The sequence below is a fragment of the Carassius carassius genome, chromosome 29 (assembly GCF_963082965.1).
Source record: "Carassius carassius chromosome 29, fCarCar2.1, whole genome shotgun sequence".
NCBI classification, from domain to species: Eukaryota; Metazoa; Chordata; class Actinopteri; order Cypriniformes; family Cyprinidae; genus Carassius; species Carassius carassius.
In genome coordinates, this window is record NC_081783.1 from 1,548,197 (window position 1) to 1,569,762 (window position 21,566).

A 21,566-nucleotide genomic window follows, 5' to 3' on the forward strand; every position below is an offset into this window, starting at 1 on the left:
GACTAGTTCATTTGAAATTTACCAAATATTATTTTCTACTTAAAACAGCCCATGAAAATAATTTAAGTGTAAAATATAGTTGGAAACTTTATTTAAAAAAATCAAAAATTTGAGTGTGTGTCTGTGTGTAAGTTATAATATATTTAAGTATTTAAAAAATTTTCATTATGTTCTAACTCTTAGCATTTTTTTTTCAATTTACATAATAAATAATGGGCAGAACAGACAATCACATTTTATCACATTATTATATTTTTAGTTCAGCTTTTCTCTGAAATAATTTAACTTCTGTTATTGCAAAAAATTCTAAAGTTTTAAATGTTTTCCCCGAAATAAATAATTTCCCAAATTTTATGTTTTTGCATAGCATTATGGAGAACTTGGGGAGAAAAGTACTTAAATAAAAATTAATATCATAATGCTAACAATCTTCAATATTCTGAACATAAATTACAAAATTGCTCATTTCATTTTTGATTTTAGAATAAAATTTGCTGTGTTCTGGGTTTTTCCACACTCACCACTTCTACAGAATCAAGTTTTAAAAAGGCATGAACTCTTGTCGTCCTCTTTACAAAAGATGTAGCACATTTAATTTAAGCACTTTGTCTTTGGTTTCAGAATTCTGCTGTCAATCTCACCATCTATACTTACATCTCATTCTCAACATCCACAGCAGGTCTTTTTAGAAGAAACAGAGTTATAATTAGACGAATCGCACAGCATAAACTCATAAGTTTGTTTGACTTCCTCTTTCTGATTTTAAACAACACACTTTGCACATCGCTGGAGCTGTGCAAAGTCCCTTCATGCTTCAAATGCTCCACCATCATCCCCATCCCAAAGAAACCCAAAATTACAGGACTAAATGACTACGGGCCTGTGGCTTTAACATCCGTAGTCATGAAGTCATTTGAAAAACTGGTGCTGGCCCACCTGAAGGACATCACTGGACCCTTGCTGGATCCTCTTCAGTTTGCCTACAGAGCAAACAGGTCCGTGGACGATGCAGTAAACATTGGACTGCATTATGTTCTGCAACACCTAGACCGGGGACTTATGAGAGGATCCTGTTTGTGGACTTCAGCTCGGCCTTTAACACGATCATCCCAAACCTCCTCCTGCCCAAACTAACTCAGCTCTCCGTGCTCCTCCGTCTGTCAGTGGATCAACAGCTTCCTAACAGACAGGCATCAGGTAGTGAGACTAGGAAAATACACATCCAGCACCCGTACAATCAGCACCGGAGCTCCCCAGGGCTGCGTTCTCTCCCCACTGCTCTTCTCCCTGTACACTAATGACTGCACATCTAAGGACCCCTCTGTCAAGCTCCTGAAGTTTGCAGATGACACCACACTCATCGGCCTCATTCAGGACGGTGACGAGTCTGCTTACAGACAGGAGGTTAAAGAGCTGGCTGTCTGGTGCACTCTCAACAACCTGGAGCTTAACACGCTCAAAACAGTGGAGATGATTGTGGACTTCAGGAGAAACCCCCCTGCACTCCCCCCACTCACCATCATGAACAGCACTGTGACTGCAGTGGAGTCATTCAGATTCCTGGGCACCACTATCTCTCAGGACCTGAAGTGGGACATTCACATTGACTCCATTGTGAAAAAGGCCCAGCAGAGGTTGTACTTCCTTCGCCAGCTGAGGAAGTTTAACCTGCCACAGGATCTGCTGAAACAGTTCTACTCCACCATCATCGAATCCATCCTCTGCACTTCAGTAACTGTCTGGTTCAGCTCAGCTTCTAAATCTGACCTCAGAAGACTACAGAGGGTAGTCCGGACTGCTGAGCGAATCATCGGTTCAACTCTCCCATCAATTCAAGAACTGTACTTATCCAGAGTGAGCAAAAGGGCTGTTAAAATCACTCTGGACCCCTCACATCCAGCACACTCCCTCTTTGAACTGTTGCCATCTGGTCGACGCTAAAGAGCTCTGAGCACCAGAACGACCAGACACAGGAACAGTTTCTTCCCTCAGGCAATCCATCTAATGAACAATTGATAAAAACTGTGGAATACACTACACTATTTATATTTATATACACATACACTTATTTATCTAACACACATACTTAGAGTACACTTAAAATTTGTTTTACCTAATATACCTGTACATACATAACTGCTTTTTGTATTATACCTGCCTACAATTGTCAATTTGTATATTGTCATTCCTTACCTACTTATTTGTATTTTTTGTGGTTTTTTATTCTTTTATTATGTGTTTAATGTTCTGTCACTGTCATTCTGTTGAAATGCGGAGCTTCTATCACGAAAACAAATTCCTCGTATGTGTAAACATACCCGGCAATAAAGCTCATTCTGATTCTGTTCTGATTGGCTCAGGGCTCCAGCAAGCTCCGCCTCCCGTCTGATGAAACTCCTCCTCCAGCTCGACATCACTATACACTGCTCTGTTCTTGTCCTTCATCCATGTCTTCTCTTCTGTCATCACAACAGGGTTATGTTTTATTTCCACATTCTGTCGTTGTAGTTCATGAAGTCAGCTATTGAGATTACTGGGCTGGATTTCTATTTGTGTGTCAGATTCCAAAGAAGTTTTTGTTGTTGTTGTTGTTTGTTTTTTATGTTTAAATGTTATGTTTGCATGTGAGAAAGAAAATTTAAGATGGCACTTAAAGGCTTTTTTATCTGGACTCTTCAAATGTTCTATAAATTATTGTGAATGAACCCTGAAGTAAACTCTACTCTGTTGTAGCTGAAATCTACAGACACAGATGGAAACATGATTAAATGATTTGAAACATATAAACATAAAATTATAAAACAAATAAATGATGTATTATTTGTGTACAGATATATCCAGTAAGACAAAACAGCATTTCTACTGTACACAGACCAATATTTAAATGTTAGAAAAATGCACCAAACAAACCTATTTTTAAGTTATTTGTGCAAACATTAAAGAAATAGTTTTATAATCAGTCACCACCCACTACAGATCATGCTTTAATATTTACATGATTATTTCTCTTGAGAGGCAGATGGAGAATACTGGTGTGGTAAACCACTTTCCTATTCCTCTCACACTTTCGGTTCCTCCTAAGATGTTCTGTTTGCCTGATGTTAGTGCACAACCACACAACCTCATCTAACACGCTGTACCTTTAAGTAACACTTCTGCTTGAAATGTGATTACATTACTCTGGAAAGTTACAAAGCAAGTGAATCTGCTCCACCACTGCAGGAGCTTTTCTCACATCAACTTTTTATTGCTGACATCCAGCGAGTGAATTCAGTGTCCAAATATGTTTGAGGCAGAGTGGGACGGAGTAGATCCAAATATCTAGTACCGTTTGGTCTGCAATCATCCGTTTGGTCTGCAATCATCGTCAAAAGACCCCGTACAACTGTGTACTGTATTCGTCTGTGGGGCCAAGACAAAACTTAGCGGTTATACAATGGGTGAACCTGAAAGAATAACATGAATATCAGTTTTTGTTCAAGTTGCAAGATCTGTGTTTGTACAGCACTCTTGTCGATCATAAACAAAATGTTCAAATGGTGCGAATTACATGAGGAATATGACAAAACTAAAACATGACTATTTCACCCTGAGAGTTACCTCAGCAATGACTCATGGGCATTACTATCCTTTCCCATCTGTTACTGTCACTAAGAAGAGCAGTAAGTAAACCTACTCACGTATCATTTCCACCATGTCTCAAGAATATGACTCTTTATGTTGTGATTATGCTCCTTTCAACCTCAAAGCTCCTGATGATAATGCTGTCAAATATATATTGCAACAGGCAATACCCGATCACCAGACCTGCACAAAGAAACAGAACTCTGGGTTCGATACCACTGATGGTTGTTTCAACGGTCTTGGGTACAGGATCATAACATCTACAATTGTGGTGCTGCTGCAACACATCATTAACATCAAATTGAGGAAGGAATGCGAGGGTTGTGCAACGGACCATCAGAGCCAGCTGCCACATAGCTGTCTGTTTGCCCCTCCCGCCTATTATTTAGACTCACGTTTTGATGAGCTGTCGTATGCTGTTCAAAACTGACCTTCAGACTATCATTGACTTTACTCTGTGCTGCAGTGGTCTGAAGAACTACAACATTCGGAGGATTCAAGGAGCTACCGGAGTTATCCTACAAGAATTACGAGATGAACCATTCATCATTGCAAAGCTGCAGGAAATCAGGGAAAAGTTGCTGGACAAGGACTGCAAGAAAGTCGTCTATGACGCCATTAATCTCTGGCAAAGCAGTGCGCCATTGTCTGTGTTGTGAAAGCATGTGATGCGTGTGTAGTGGGCTAAATTGTATTAGAGACTTTGTGATCATGCCCCCTTATAAAAATCAAATGATGAAAATGATGCTTACGATCATTGATCGAGAGTGTGATCCAAAAACGAGTGCCAAATGAAACAGAAAAAATCTCAAGAAACAAATTGATGTTTTGAGAAGTTTAACCAATTCATGGTGTGAATTGACACACGTGTAAACAGTTGCGAACAACCCTCTGTAATGTTTTATAAAAATTCTAGACGAAATATCTACAGTCGGTGAAGAAAAAGGAGTTAGCGATGTACTCTGTATGTGTACGTATGTAAAGGTGGTCGTACACGGTGCGAATTCGGATGGTCGGAAGATCGTATGTCCACGCACACGGCAAAAGTGAGTTTATCTGAAAATCGTACGGACGAGATGATATACGACACGATATTATCACGATAATTCCAGAAGCAATCGCACGAAGTTGATAGACACGTTCAACTTGAAGCACCGCTGCACGCACAGAAGGATCACTGTATGACATTAAAGTACCGCGAGAGCGCTAAGAGAGCACACATATCCAATGCATTCGAATCGCTCTCGCGGTACTTTGATGCCATACAGGTGTGATCATTCTGTGCAACGCTGCTTCAAGTCGAACGCGCCTAATATAACTGCTCTCCCTCTCTCGTAGCTGCATATAAAATATTGATACAAGCCGTGACTGTTTCCTACACGTAACTTACAGGTTATTTTTCAGTGATAGGAAACCGGGACGTTTGGTCACCCTGTGTGTGTTTTTGTTCTTGTATATGGTTTATTAATATCTGAAATAGGTATTACGATGTAAACATGGCTTGTGAGGACAATTCCTGGGCCCTCGTAAACCAAATGGCTTTAAAAAATACTATACGGTGTTTAATAGAAATTTTAAACATGCATTTTCCGTGATGGATAGAGGTAGTCTATGGGGATATACAGTATAGAATACCGTTACGTCTATGGAGATTCCCTGTAAACTACATATGCGTGTGTGTGAGAGAGAGAGAGAGGGAGAGAGAGAGAGAGAACTAAAAAGGCATTGGAATACGTTGCTAGAAACATCATACAACGCTCGCTATTCATGTCAGACTTCAGCAAGTTTATCCTCCTGGTCAATAGTCCACAATCGCGTGGCGCTGCCGTCTTCGCCTTTTTTCTTCTGTGGTTTTCTTAGTTCGTGATTGGTCAACTTCAAATAAATCAACAAATCGGCTCGTTCAACCGCACACGTCACGAATTCAAACCGATAGCTCACAAACTTTTAGACATGTTTAAAAATGATCGGGAGGTCGGAAAGTGCTCGTAAGCCACTCTGCTCGGCTCGTAATTCATCGCAAATGATACGAGCCGTGACCATACGAGCATACGCGATTTCCACACGATTGAAAAAAATCGCATGCGAACTCGTACGACAGCAAAAATCGCACCGTGTGCGCCGACCTTTACCGATGTATGTGTGAAATTTGTTTAAAAAGATCAGAACAGAAAAAATGGTAGGGTAAAATGATTAAGATTCTGGTCAACTATACAATAGGTCACAGCTATATGGCGTATGTAAATTGTCTATACTGGCTAAACAATCTGTAACAACATTCTATCTGACTTTTCTTATTATTATGCAACCAATGTGAAATATATTCATGTAACATTTTAAAATATGTTCTTGTTGCTATGTAACCATTTTGATACCCTATTTTTACTATATCATTATTCTTAATAAAAGACTTTGATGTAACACTTGTACACATTATTCTTTTATGCAGGATTGAAATGTCAACAAGTCCAAGCTCATGAAAAAAGTTTATTACACCCCTTCCAACCCAGGGTCTTTAGGGGGTTAAAAAAAAAACGTTTAAAAGACACCATGTTAAAGGATACCGGAGCCCATCTGAGCGATAAACTGGTCTCAGACTGGCTGGCAGGGGAGGATGCATATACATTAAACTACAAACGCAATAGAGTAGTAGTGTATAGGACGGACATGCAGTTTCAAGCGGATCTAGTCGACATGTCTGCCTTTTCCAAGGAGAATGATAATAATAAATATCTGCTGACTTGTATCGATGTATTTAGTAAGTATGCCTGGGCTAGAACACTAAAGAACAAGAGCGGGGTCAAAGTTACTAAAGCGTTTGAGTCTATACTCAAAGAGGGATGTGTTCCAAAGAGATTGTAGATGGATAAGGTACGGAATTTTTAAACAAATTTTCAAGATTTGATGAAAAAACACAATGTTCATCATTTTGTTATGGCTATTGATTTGAAAGCCAGCATTGTGGAGCACTTTAATAGAACGTAAAAAGTTCTTAAAGGTCCCGTTTTTCGTGCTTTTTTAAAGCTTTGATTGTGTGTACAGTGTGCAATATAACATGTGTTCATGTTTTGCGTGTAAAAAAAACAGAGATGCGCATGAAAATCGCATTCGATTTTTTTGCACAGCCCTAACATCTAGTTAACAAAGCTAAACAGTGTTGCTCTCTGTGTAATAAGTTATAGAAACTGTTAAACACACCAATTTAAATAATAAAATACACTTACCGCTTGTGGTCCATAAACAACGCCTTCTCCAGACAAAGAGGGAACTGCTCCATCTTTCAAGAATAATCTTAGTGCGAATCAGGCATTAAACCGATTGAGAAAGCTGTCCTCAGCAAAATATGCTGCACATTACATTACATTTAGCTGACGCTTTTATCCAAAGCGACTTTCAATTGCTATATATGTCAGAGGTCGCACGCCTCTGGAGCAACTAGGGGTTAAGTGTCTTGCTCAGGGACACATTGGTGTCTCACAGTGGATTCGAACCCGGGTCTCTCACACCAAAGGCATGTGTCTTACCCACTGCGCCAACACCACCCCGTAATCCAGCGATATAAAGAGTGTCTGATTACAATGGAAATGTCATTGACGAGGGTTTTATGAACAAGTGCTAAAAAAATTATAGTAAGTGAAAACAAAACGTTTAAGTTGGAAAATATTTTAGGGGAGGATAAAACGGGCGATCCACGTTACTTTTAGTGAAATGGTTAGGATGGCCTCCTAAATTTAATAGTTATATAGACAAAAAAGATTTAGCTTTTACTAAGAGATTTTTAACTAAGAGATCATTCGAGTAAAGATGCACCATGGATGATCGTGGTTTCTACATTACACTGACGTGCAGTGCTTCTATGTTGGTTTATCCTGAAAACCGCATATTTAGTTATACGACCAGGTTAGCGAAAACTTTAAACCTAAAAGGAGAGTGATACAACAAACCCCATTATGCTTCTGTCAACAAGTCGCTCATCATGGACATCGCCGTAGAATTAAAGGATGATCAAAACCATGAAATACCGTTTTGTTATGGGAAAGTCATTGTAAAACTTCACTTAAGGCCTGTGAAATAATCTGTGTTAAAAAAAATTGTTTATTACAACCCACATGAGATGGATGCTGCTGATTATGTGAACTATTACTGGTGACGGCTTACCCAGATATGCATGGGGTGCTGTTATATATAGACTGGGCTGGGAGAGCTTTTCAGAGGACTGTTTAGGTTAGCCATCCAATTGTTAAAAAGGGGTTTCAGCATAGCTAAACAACACCTAAAACTGGCCGATAAAACAATTGTGACAGACATCTTTTCAAATGTGATGTCAAGAACATCTAGCAGTAACCCCAAAGCTCAAGATGGTTCGGGTTTTATCTAAGCCTCCTGGTACAAGAATGCGTGGTCATTCAATAAAGAAAACAAAGAAAACAAAGCGCGGTCCCAAGAAGGTCTCAGTCACGCTCAGAAAACATAAGGAGGCTGTGAAGAGAAAAGTATTGACTGCGAGATCCATAAAAAAAACATATTCTAATTTGGCCCTACTGCACCACATGTCGGGAGAGTGTATTGAGTCTGAGCTGGATTTGTTCACAGTCCTGCTGACACAAAACGGTCATTGAGAAAAATGCATGTTTAGAAGTACCACTTTTATCGGCTTTATCAGACTCGTCACCTGTGGAGTTTTTTTAATCGCCGGAACCGGTGAAGATTACATAGACCTAAATAACATGCTAATATTCCATCAACTTGAAATTAGCAAAGATGCACTGGAGACACTTTTCTCAGCAGGTCTGTTTTTCAAAGACACAGCCGTTAACATCAATGAAACCGACCCTGTGGGGCATAACAATGAACTGACCAATAGATCACGCTACACTACCGGAAGCAAAGTCGTGGAGCTGCTGGCTCCTATTCACAGCAATATTTTCTTTCAAGAAACATTTATGCTAAATGGCATTGACATAAAAATACAAATGATCAGAGGCAAAGATTAATTTTGCCTGATGACTGCCAAGGACATGGGCTAAAAATTATTTATAATCTCGGCATCAGTTTTTGTCAAGAAAGTGTCCGTATCACCATCTGTGAGGCTTGCGCCTTGATCTTGTCCACCGCCAAGTACCCGATAGATAGGCTGTGCCTGAAAAAATGTTCCATGCCAGCATGGTCCCAAGTATCAAATCAAGAATTTTTTGTGGGCGGGACTTAACCTAAATCTACAGTCCTGGCTATGGTTGAAAATGACGCGTTCACCGGAGTTTACGATAAAAATCAGTTTGCATTCAAACATTATGATTTGGAATTCCTGGCCATCTATGTAGCACGCTTCAAACAGCTGCTGCCACATACTATTTACCTCATTGTTTACACTGTGTTTCACAGCATCATTGAAGTGTCTAACGGTAGACAGGTCCTGCTTGATTACCACTGATCAGAAGATGAACACATTGCAACTCAAAGCTATTATTGAAAAAATATCACGTAACACCCATTTTCTTTGTGTTCTACCATGTGATCACCTACCCTTAAGACCATTAAGGAACATACCGGCTATGACCATTGTGAACATGCAGCATTCTGTCTTGCCTGGTGAGCATTGGATTGCTGTTTATCTATCTTGCAATGTTGTTGGGTGTTTCCTTGTAATGAAAAAATGTTTTCTTGTATTCAGTGTGTGCAGACGTGTAATAGTTGCATGATCGTGAATAAAAACACTTAAATCAATCATCCGTTTTACAGTATTTTATTTAAAAATATTCAAACATCATTTATACATTTAAAGAACATAAGGCATGAATATTTCACAGAGACATACATTAAAAGAATATGAAAAATACAACTTTAAAATTCTAGCCACTGCTTTCGATCGAATGTCGGTGATTTAAACACGGGTTCATCCATCATAGTACAGGAAACTCTCTTTTTAGAAGGCCAGTAACTCTCAGGTATGTGAGCTCGGGGTTGTTTTTTAAAGAGCTGATTGTATTTCTAACATGTTGATTAGGTACCATGGAGAACGGTATATTTAATTCGGCAAACGCATGTAAAAACTCTAACCATCTTCGATCTTCGATCATCCCAGACCTGGTGCGGTGCGTTAACAATTTTTAACAAATCAAGCATGTGCGAACACAAATTCGCCTGATTCATTCCATGCACTCAGTCCTTTAGCTTCAGACATTTTGTGGTGCCATGTATCAACTTTTTTCACACTTCTCGATGGCACGTTCTTCAGAACTTCGGCTACAATGTTTTCCAAACCTCCATCGTCTCTGGAGGTATCAATGGCACGTTGGTCTTTATGTCGGTGGTCAAGACAGTGATAAATGCCATTCTTGCGATCGCCTTGTTTACCGATCATCAAAAACCTGGTTAGGATGTTTGAGTAGAGTTTAACCTTTTCATGTTGGTCCAAATCATTCCTGAGAATAATATTTCTTATGGCTGTATCCAGATCGTTCTCAATGACATGCTGTATGTTTTCACGAGGGGTCCCGGTTTTCAACATATCCAGTTGGTTTTGCGTGACATGACGTGACATACAGCCAAGTATGGTGACCCATACTTAGAATTTGTGCTCTGCATTTAACACATCCAGAGTGCACACACACAGCAGTGAACACACACACACACCATGAACACACCCGGAGCAGTGGGCAGCCATTTATGCTGCGGCGCCCGGGGAGCAGTTGGGGGTTCGGTTCCTTGCTCAACGGCACCTAAGTCGTGGTTCGGAAACAAGGTTTTAGCAGAGTGAGTCACATTAGTTGACATAAAGCTATGCCTAAACAACGGCATATTATTTTACAGTCATCGTTCGACAAACTAATTTTAGCATTCTGCAAAGTGGCTCTAAACATCCTTTATGGTGTGATTCCGGTCCATCGTCAACATTACCAACCAGTATTTTCTCGGCATACTGCATCCTCAACCCTGTCTACCTGATATTAAGCTGGAAATAAACGATACCGCAACACTTAGGAATGATCCGTTCTGATTGACAACCCTTTTCTTGGCGGTTATGCTGATTTTTTTATTGGCAAGAAATGTAATATCCAATTTTCTCCTTTTTAGTTTTTGGTACTGTTGGGGACTGACCAGAATCACACCATAAAGGATGTTTAGAGCCACTTCGCAGAATGCTAAAATTAGTTAGTTAGACGATGACTGTAGCAACTTTAACAGAGGTAGGTGTTTAAAAAGATTGGCGGACATGATCAAATTTTTTTCTTTTGGAAGCTCTGAAAACAACCCTGATCTAAGGCGGTACTGTTCAGGTGTTTTTTTTTTGTTTTTTTTTTGCTTTGTAGTCTATCATGACATAACCGTAAGGCAGGCTGGTGGCATCGTTATAACATCAGGTCGTAGAACTCAAGCCGTGTATAAGCCATTGTAAGTGCTCCAATAAACACGTTGATGTCTCGAGCCTCGCAATTGTCCCCTTCAGGAAGACGCATCTGAAGTGCCTCATCATCTGAGACGAATGTGAAATATTTCAGAATGTCGGTTTTACATTTTGATTTGGGCAGAATCTTCAGGGTGTGTGACAAACCGGGTTTGTGGTAAATTTGATCTCATAGAAAATCTCCCCCATAATGAATTAAGAATTAATTTGCTTATCAACTTCTGGCCTGGGTGGTGACTGATCTTTTCTGGGTCGAGTCAGATCCCCTATTTCTCATAATATTCCTTAATGTAATTCTCTTTGTCCTCATCCGTGACAAGGTCTGATGGGTAACCCGACATGGCTTGACCTTGGCTACCACATACCCCTTCTCGATTGCCTTTAAAAGTTAGATGCTGAACCAACACCCCGAGAGAGCCCTCTCCTTATCCGTATGGCAGCAGCTAGTCATCTGGTTTTCATCTTGAGTGCAGGTGCGACATAACACTAACATTAATTTTCTGTGGCAACGGTATGGAAGAACGGGATAAAGCAATTTGTACGATTGGTCTTTTTCATTTTATTCTACTGGCATTTTCATAAAATGTTGACCCTCACCCCGTAGGCATTTTGCAGAATTTCCACTTTGTCGTCAAACTGTCTCCTGAGTTCACCAAGGGGTACGCGTGACAAGGGGTGTGTATCTTTGATAGAGCCATCGGAATGAAGGAATAACTATCAATGTATTGTTGGTCAAGGAGTTGTCGTACATATAGATTAATTTACATCCTTGCATGATGAGGTCGAACAAAACCCCCACTTTGCAAAAATATTCCAAAATTAGAAAGGAGTTGAATCTGGATGCGTTATGGGCTATGAAGCAGTATCCTTTCATATCGAGGATGCCTGAAACTTGTGATTAGGCGCTATATACAGTCGGTACCTTCTGCCAAAAAACAATTTGTCTTGAGAGGTGATCGCGCAGACGAAATTAGCAACATGCTCTCTGTTTTCATATTGCATTTCAAAGTCATAATAGATATACTTCTCACTGAGGTACTTTGGGGCTTTGGGCTGTATGAAACATTGATGTACCCCTTGGACTGGTAATTCCTCATGGCAATTACCACAATGGGGTCCAGTGCATGGGATTTGTTACCAAGTCCTGTAATTTCGTACCATCTTTTACATAGTTTGCAATATTTTATAGTGTCACAATTTCTCTTTACCGGGCTGTGTTTCCTTGTGCCTGTTATAACAGTAGCTCGACTTGCAATAGCGTAGACAATCAATCACTTGATCCAAAGATAAATCTGTGAGTTTACATCTACGACCCCCTTTTCATCTTTTCATGACTATACTGACGTCAATCTCAACCACATCACCGGCCATCAACCTATTGTTGCTCTGTAAAAAAAAATTAGATTTGATCTGTAAATAGATTAATGTCATAATCATTACCAGGGGTTAAAACAGCGTTAACGGATGAATTGAGACTAGGGGTTGATCACGGTGGCATCACCTCTGATCTGTCTGGTGACTGACACTATTTCATCCATGGAGAGGTGTAAGGAATCATGATAGATGGCTAAATCCTGAAACATTATTTCCCTCATATTCATAGTTTTGTGTAAATCAAAAGTGTCTGCTAAATGCATAAATGTAAAATAAAAATTTCACTATATGATCATTACATAATTACCTTCTAATCTCATCTATCAATGAGGATTGATGTGTGATTTTAGTGCTGACAAACAAACAAACAAACAGGTGATATAAATATATAGCAAATCTTTTTTTTCTCTCACACACACACCATTATGTGCTATAGAATTTAAAGGAGTGAAACAGTATTAGAATTTCAGATATCATATATTTTCTTATTCTATAGTCAAACGAATTAGGAAGAATGTTGTAATGAAAACAAAAACAGAGATTTTTCCCCAAGACCACCGAACTAATGTTGCTTGTACCACATAAAATGAAATACGGTTTAAACTCAGACATATGTCATATCATAGATTTAAATATTAATATTTACTTAGCAGCCCTAAGAAGCGTTATAGAGGCATGAGATAACAGAGGATTGGATTAAAACTATCATCGTTGTGTGCATGTGTTTGTCAAGGACAAAAGGTCAGTCATTAATCAAATTTTGAAGTTCGGTGTAGTATACATACTACTGAGGTTTAAACATTTCATCCATTGTTATTAAGGATGTAGCACTATCTGATCACTTCTGTATTTTCTTTGATATATTGATCTCTGCTACAACTTAATCTAGATCGGTCTCTGTCAGAAGGAGATGCATTAATGAGAACACTAGTGTGGTATTTATGGAGGCCATATCTTTAACACCAAGCATTTCTGCAGACTCTGTTGATCTTCACCTTGATTCCTTTAACTCAGAAGTAAAGAATGTTATTGATATTGCTCCTGTGAAAAGAATTGTGGCAGACAGAAACAGCTTGGAGAAAATCAACAGCAGTACAGAGTATGCAAAGACAATGCAGAAAAGCTGAGCGGATGTGGCAGAAGACGAAACTTGAAATTCACTATAGCATGTATACATAGAGTCTTCATGCTTTTAATGTAGAACTAGCCACAGCTAGACAGAACTTTTTCTCAAAACTCTTAAACAGTAACAAAGAACACTCGCACTCTTGGTCATGAATCTTGGTGTGATTCTGGAGACAGACCTTAGTTTCAGTAGTCATGTCAAAGCAGTAACTAAATCAGCATACTATCATTTAAAAAACATTGCAAGAATTAGATCTTTTGTTTCTAACCAAGACTTGGAGAAACTTATTCATGCCTTTATCACCAGCAGGGTGGACTATTGTAATGGGCTCCTCACCGGCCTTCCCAAAAAGACCATTAGACAGCTGCAGCTCATCCAGAACAATGCTGCCAGAATTCTGACTAGAACCAGAAAATCTGAGCATATCACACCAGTCCTCAGGTCCTTACACTGGCTTCCAGTTACATTTAGGATTGATTTTAAAGTACTTTAACTCGTATATAAGTCACTAAATGACTTAGGACTGAAATATATTTCAGATATGCTCACTGAATATAAACCTAACAGAGCACTCAGATCATTAGGATCAAGTCAGTTAGAAATACCAAGGGTTCACACAAAACAAGGGAGTCCTCCTTTAGTTACTATGCCACCCGCAGCTGGAATCAGCTTCCAGAAGAGATCAGATGTGCTAAAACATTAGCCACTTTCAAATCTAGACTCAAAACTCATCTGTTTAGCTGTGCATTTATTGAACGAGCATTGAAGTGATTGCACTGTATTTTATGTATAATCATTTTCTATTCTTAACTGTTTTAAATTCATTGTTTTATTGTTGTGATTTTTCTCTCTCTCTCTCTTTCATGTAAAGCACTTTGCATTGCCATTGTATATGAAATTTCCTATATTAATAAACTTGCCTAGCCTATGTGCCTCACGGTAACACAGTATCATCAACCCTTCGGTAATCCCCGGCTAACTTCAATAGTTGGTTGAATCCTATATATATATATATATATATATATATATATACCGAATTGTTCGGACAATAAGTCGCACCTGAGTATAAGTCGCATCAGTCCAAAAATATGTCATGACGAGGAAAAAAACATATATAAGTCGTACTGGACTTTAAGTCGCATTTATTTAGAACCAAGCACCAAGAGAAAACATTACCGTCTACAGCCACCAGAGGGCGCTCTATGTTTTCAGTGTAGACTACAGGAGAACTGAGCAGCATAGAGCGCCCTCTCGTGGCTGGAGATGGTAATGTTTTCTCTTGGTTCATTTCTCTCGGTTCATGTCAAATTAATTTTGATAAATAAGTCGCACCTGACTATAAGTCGCAGGACCAGCCAAACTATGAAAAAAAGTCCGACATATAATAATAAATAAGTGAAATGTATTCGGTAAAGGCTCCAAGTCGTATTTGTGTCACAAGTTTGTATTTACAGCGTGTTTTTAAGCATTGAGCAATGAAGCCTATTCATTTCACTATGGTCTTGAACACCTGATTGCACATTGAGTTCAAGTTCATCAGAATTCACTTAATGTTAAATGCAGATTTTTTTTTCTGAATCCACTCATTAATGTAAATAAGAGATTGATTATGCAGTTTAGAGAGGTCCATCGATTATAACGAAACATTGGGCCATTAACATGGCTTAATGCATTAAGCCCAGACAGCGTTTTTAAAAGACAAAACTCAGTAAACACACTATTAATAAATCATGCTACGCGTCATGCAAATGAGCCCAGAATACATTTTCCTGCCACAGCGCTATAAGAAAAATAAGACATATAGTACGGAAAATACGGTATATATATAGCTGAAATCCAGTCAAATTTGCCACGAACCCCAGGTCTGACATGAAGCTGAGATTTTTTCTTCTTTCTCTCTAGGCTATATTTGACTGACAGACAGCACAGGCAATTTTGTCCCTCATATTTTTCCTTCAGAAATATATATATATATATATATACAGTATATATTTACAGTATATATAAAAACTTGAGGATTCAGACTTGGGTAAAACTTGGCAGAAGACGTTTATTTAATAGATTTTTATTTAGTATGTTTTTATTTGCAGTTGATGCATGTTGGTTGTATATTTTGAGCCCTACTGTTATGAAAGGAACCAGGGTGACTGACAAAAACAAAAAAAGGGTTGCCAACTTTCACACATTCAGCATGAGACTTGCACGGTCTGGCACTTTTGTCACACCACAAATACATTTCCTCAATTGATCAAAAGATGAGCTGTAATAAAAGGAAATAAGTGAAATGTATTCGGTAAAGGCTCCAAGTCGTATTTGTGTCACAAGTTTGTATTTACAGCGTGTTTTTAAGCATTGAGCAATGAAGCCTATTCATTTCACTATGGTCTTGAACACCTGATTGCACATTGAGTTCAAGTTCATCAGAATTCACTTAATGTTAAATGCAGATTTTTTTTTCTGAATCCACTCATTAATGTAAATAAGAGATTGATTATGCAGTTTAGAGAGGTCCATCGATTATAACGAAACATTGGGCCATTAACATGGCTTAATGCATTAAGCCCAGACAGCGTTTTTAAAAGACAAAACTAAGTAAACACACTATTAATAAATCATGCTACGCGGCATGCAAATGAGCCCAGAATACATTTTCCTGCCACAGCGCTATAAGAAAACGCTTAAAGGGAAAGGTCACACCAAAATAAAATCCTGTCATTAATTATTCACACGAAGACCTTTGCTCATCTTCAGAACATCACATGATGACCAATCACACACAAACACAGAATCACTCACTGAACCTTTATTGCAAAACAGTGATAAAACATTTTGATAGCTTAAAGTACAAAACATGTTATCAGAATTACCAAAACATTTACTGAAGTGCAGTCTTACCATTTCAGAAAAAAGGCAAAAAGATAGAAAACAGAGAGGGCAAAACCCTCTGTAAGTAGATCTATCCACACTTCCCTGAATTATGTCTGTGTCTACATGACGCTCTGAAAGGAGGGGAAAATGTTACCCGTCTATCTCAGTCTGAATGGAATGATAGATGTAAAAGTGTGCTTGCAGACATGGAAGGAGAAAGTCTTGGTCCGAGTAGCCTTCAGTTATTGACTGTGACACCTGAGATGTGGAAATGTCTCTGATCTGTCTGTGATCTTCAGTCAGATCCCGACTCCTCCTCTGAGCTGGCGGGTGTGGACGCAGCTTCCTCTTCCTCATCATCATCATCAGACGCCTGTGATGGAGACAGCAGGTTAAATGATGCACATCTAAATAACTTCATTAGAGCGGAGAGTAAGGGCTCAGTCGCACACCTTGCGTTTGCTGCCTCTGTCGTGATCAGATTCAGACGAGCTCTCCTCGCTGGAGATGAACTCTTTACTCTTGAAGCTCTCGTTTCCACCGTCCTTTTTCTCCTTTTCTCCTCCACTCTTCTTCTTAGCTTCCACCTTCCCTCCTTTCTTCTTCTTTTCTCTGAAAGCACAAGCAATGACGGTGTCAGCAAATGCTTAATATGCAATTTTTTGTTTTTAAAGCATGTTTGCTAGATGTTTTTTCACTTGGAAACAGACGCTGTCGCTCCTCCTCCACTCTCTCTGTACTCTTTCATGGCTTTCTCATATTGTTTCTTGGCCTCTGCAGCTTTTCTGTCCCACTCCTGCAAAACACACGTGAGACTCTGATATAACCATCATATATCATATATAACATCAGGAGTTTGTGCTTCTATCATCTGTCTGCAACAACACCACAAACCACAGACGGAGAATTCAGCAATATTTTCATACAGAATTGTGATTGGTTTTTACAAAAATCGAGTCATTGGTTACTGATGGAAAGTCACTTTCTCCTAATTTCACAGACGAGGCTTAAACCTAGTCCTCGATCTCGATCTAATGTAAGTCTGAGATGTTTCAGCTGAAGGAAACTTGCACTGATTGATCTTAAAATATATCAGTGCCTTTGTTTCGTCTCAAAAAAGAAACTAGTAAAAATATCCTAATCCTAGCTTAGTCTGTGAAACCAGGCCTTTAAGTCACATCACAAAAATAAAATAAAGAACATTTTAAAAAGGGAAAAAGAAACTAATGCATTAAGATTAACATCAGAAGTCTTTTTTTTTGTTTTAATTCACCTCTTTGCGGTCTTTGCTCAGCTGCTTCCACATCTCTCCAGCCTTCTTGGAGATTTCGGTGACAGATATCCCAGGATTCTCGCTCTTGATTCGCTCTCGGTTGCCGTTCAGCCACAGCATGTAAGCGCTCATCGGCCTCTTCGGGGCCCCGGGGTCCTTCACCTTCTTCTGTCGGCCACAGAGAGACGAGGAGAGGGTTAATGTGTCTGGCTGAACTCTCTACACCTTTCATTTATGACACACCGATACGTTTAGTACCTCTTTCCGTGGTTTCCTCTCTTTCTTCTCCTTCACCACTTTCTTGGGCTTCTTTTCAGGTTTTTTCTTCTTGCTTTCTTCCCCGCTGTCTCCATCCTCCGCCTCGCTGTCGCTCACTGAAGCGTTGCTGTCATACCTGCAGACACACAACATTACATTAGCAGACTGAGAGACGGACAAACCGTCCAAGCATCAAGAGTTAAACCACTTACTCTTCTGGGACATCGTCATCCTCTTCTCCAGGGTTGAAAGACTCGTCTACAGGAAGATAAACAATATTAACAACAGAATTCAGCACAATCCACTAACACTGTGCCTAGTTTTACTGAAAAGCTTTAGAGGCACAAGCCCTAACATACAGTCACCTGACATGAAGCTAGCTTTGGTCATCTGTAGAAAAAGCATGCTTTATAGCTCTGTTATATATATAAATATATCCATTGGAATAGTGTATTGCAATAACATTTTTTATTCATTTATTTTTATATCATTGCAAACCTTTTATCTATCCAAAAATAAAATACATTTAAAGAAAATAAAATGCTCATGTAATATTTCGTTTCACTTCCTGAGATTGGTTTTGTGAAAGTTTAAGCACCTCTTTAAAGGGGTCAGGAACTGAGAAATCTAAATCCGCTTAATCTCCTGACATTCAGCAGGTCGATGAACTATAAAAACATCCTCCATTCTTGTGAGTTTAATTAAAAATAAAATAATGTTATGTTATTAGTCACATTATGACATCATAGTGCAGCGAAACCCCGCCTACTTCTACATCACTGCCTCTAGCCCCGCCCCCCGATCCACACATATAATACCCCAAATGACCCGTTATTCTTAAAGTTTACATGTATTTTAATATTCAAATATGACCCTGTTTATTTTTCTCAAGTAAATAAAGTGGAAAGAGGCCTGTATATTTTATCTGAGGTGTGTCAGTACCGCTGTCCCCCTCTGATTCGTCGCTGCCGTCTCCCTCCTCTCTGATCTTGCCCTCTTCTTTCATTCTCTCCAGGTAAGCGTCATGCTGGTCTTCATCAGAGTCACTGTAGCCCTCTGCTCCTTTCATGCCCTAGCACACACAGACCACACAATAATAATGTCAGTGTGACACATGACTGTGTTTGCGTCTCCTGTCCACACGAGGTTCAGTGGAAGCGTGTCAGCATCAGTATAAACACACACACACACACACACACGAGTCTGGATCAGAGAATTAGCGGTTCAAACACACTTCCTGCTTATTCCCGTCAGCGCAGATCCGTCAGCAGAATGGAGTGTTTATTTAGTTAAACCTAGTTTCAGATTGCGTGAACACGACTTGAGAGAAAACTCATAACAGTTTATTCAGTTTGAACTCTCACAACACTTGGAGCTGAACGTGATGATCACGAACACTCATGTCAGAGCGAGTTACACCAAGGATCCAAGGGAGAGAAAAGAAAATGAAGAAATGCTAAATGGATAGCGCACGTTAAGGCCTGGTGTAATGTGACTTTGTTATTTGTGCTAATGTTACATTTGTTCTAATGGGGCACATGCAGTGCTGCTCAAACATTTGGGTCAGTAAGATTTTTTATGTTTTTGATAGAAGTCTCTTCTGCACAGCAAAGCTGCATTTATTCGTTTAAAAATATAGTAAAATTGTGAAATATTTTTACAATTTAAAATGAGAGTTTTCTATATGAATATCTGTTTAAATGTAATTTATTTCTGTGATCAAAGCTGTATTTTCAGGATCATTCCTCCAGTCTTCAGTGTCACATGATCTTCAGAAATCATGAAAATATACTGATTTGCTGCTCGAGAAACATTTCTGATTATATATTTATTATATTATATTATATTATATTATATTATATTATATTATATTATATTATATTATATTATATTATATTATATTATACAAACAAACAGCTGTTCTGCCCTATATTTTTGTGGAAACAATGATACATTTTATTTTTCAGGATTCACAGATGAATAGAAAGTTTGAACAGAATTTATTTTTGAAATAGAATTCTTCTGTAACATTCTTATAAAGTCTTTTTTGGCACTTATGAATTTCTGAATAAAAACTAAATTTTTATTTTTTTCCAAAAACCCTACTAAACTTCTAAATAGCAGGATAAAAAATAAAAAAAGTTGAAATTTTTTTTAGCACCGATTCATTAAAATTGGCTTTAAAAAGGAATTTTTCCCCACAGCAAATACCATTGTTAATTATATAATTATTTATAATAATACATTTGGATATTACCCAGCCCTGTGGTGCATATTACTTATTACACATCTTGAAATTACCTCTTTAATTCCTCTGTTCTTGATGTTCAGCTTCTTGGCATTGACAAAGTCAAAGAGTTTTCCGTATTCTTCCCTAGAGAAGACAGAAGAGATGTTGTCCGTTATATCTGTGACTGGTCAGTGCGGACAGATGAAGGACGCTGCGGTCTGTGGTTTACCTCTCGATGTTGCTGAAGGTGTACTGGTTATTCTGCTTGGTCTCGATCTCGAAGTCGAAGGAGCGTGTGGTGGTGGTTCCTCTGGCGAAGTTAACGCAGGAGATCTCCTCGAAGCGCAGGTGAACCGGCGGCTTGTGCACGTAGATGAAGCCTCGCTCCAGAGGATACAGCAGCCCTGAGCTCGCCTTGTACGCACACGTTATACACTGAGAGCCCGAGTGACTGCACACACACACAGAGAGAGATAGAGAGGGAGATAAACATCTTCAAAATGAGCTCAGCTTCTCATCTTGACACACAATAATACGAGAACTAGTTCTGATAACATGAGCTACTTAGAACCACAATATGTGTGATCATTTCTCATTAACAATAATGTGACAGTTGTCCGAAAGCATTCGCTGCATGATGAAGCCTATTATAATGCTGTTAAAATGACTCTAAACTACTATATGAAATAAAGACAAATCATTGAGAAAGAGCCTTTCTGAACAAGTTATTCCTCATTTTCTCTCTAAATGTAAAGTGATTGTAACTGCGTCCATCCAGTTGTGCTCTGTTCATCCAGAATATAAATAATGCTAGTGCATCATCCACCCCTAATGAAAAACATAAGAAGTTGAGTTCAATATAAGCTGATCTGTGTGTGTGCTTTACCCCTGGAAGTTTCCGGGCACCGTGATCTTCCTGTTGACCAGAGCCTTCATGACCCTGCTGACGATCTCGAAGAGCGACCCGGACATGTTCTTACTGAGCTTGCCTTCATAACGCTTCTCCACCTCGTCCCTAGAGAGACAGAGACAGAGACCGATTCAGATCGGCGGTGGACCTCGGACAGACAGAGGAAGCCCAGTGTACTCACTCGCTCATGTTCAGAGCCAGACTCAGCTCTTCATCTTTAGAGAAGAGGAGGATGAGGAAGTGATAACGCGTCTGACCCTGTTTAATGGGCGGATCCAGACTGATCTGGAAACAGAAGCATTCAGACTCGATCAAGAACCACCAATAAACCACAAAGCAGCATTTTTAGTTGCACTTGGAGTTGCTCCAAGATGCACAAATGTCCTGCTCCGACTTTAATTGGAACTATTTCATTCATTTTCATTAATGAAACAGAAAAAAAGCATGCAATACTGTGTGTGAAATGTAACTCACTCGATTTGAACTTCTTGTTAGTTG

The 21,566-nt window shown here is 39.1% G+C and overlaps 1 protein-coding gene across 1 annotated transcript in view; it reads right to left on the reverse strand.

Moving 5' to 3' along the window:
* Positions 1 to 16,557: 16,557 nt before the first annotated feature.
* The window catches only part of LOC132109388 (FACT complex subunit SSRP1-like), a 10,618-nt gene continuing 5,609 nt past the window's right edge, over positions 16,558 to 21,566 (reverse strand). The window contains exons 8-18 of the mRNA XM_059515418.1: positions 21,250 to 21,353; positions 21,045 to 21,173; positions 20,388 to 20,609; positions 20,230 to 20,302; positions 18,871 to 19,000; positions 18,141 to 18,186; positions 17,929 to 18,064; positions 17,671 to 17,838; positions 17,096 to 17,193; positions 16,850 to 17,009; positions 16,558 to 16,770 (exon numbers count right to left, since the gene is read on the reverse strand). Coding sequence (XP_059371401.1) covers positions 16,693 to 16,770; positions 16,850 to 17,009; positions 17,096 to 17,193; positions 17,671 to 17,838; positions 17,929 to 18,064; positions 18,141 to 18,186; positions 18,871 to 19,000; positions 20,230 to 20,302; positions 20,388 to 20,609; positions 21,045 to 21,173; positions 21,250 to 21,353 — 1,344 coding nt within the window. The 3' untranslated portion in view covers positions 16,558 to 16,692. The remainder of the gene's footprint in view (positions 16,771 to 16,849; positions 17,010 to 17,095; positions 17,194 to 17,670; positions 17,839 to 17,928; positions 18,065 to 18,140; positions 18,187 to 18,870; positions 19,001 to 20,229; positions 20,303 to 20,387; positions 20,610 to 21,044; positions 21,174 to 21,249; positions 21,354 to 21,566) is intronic.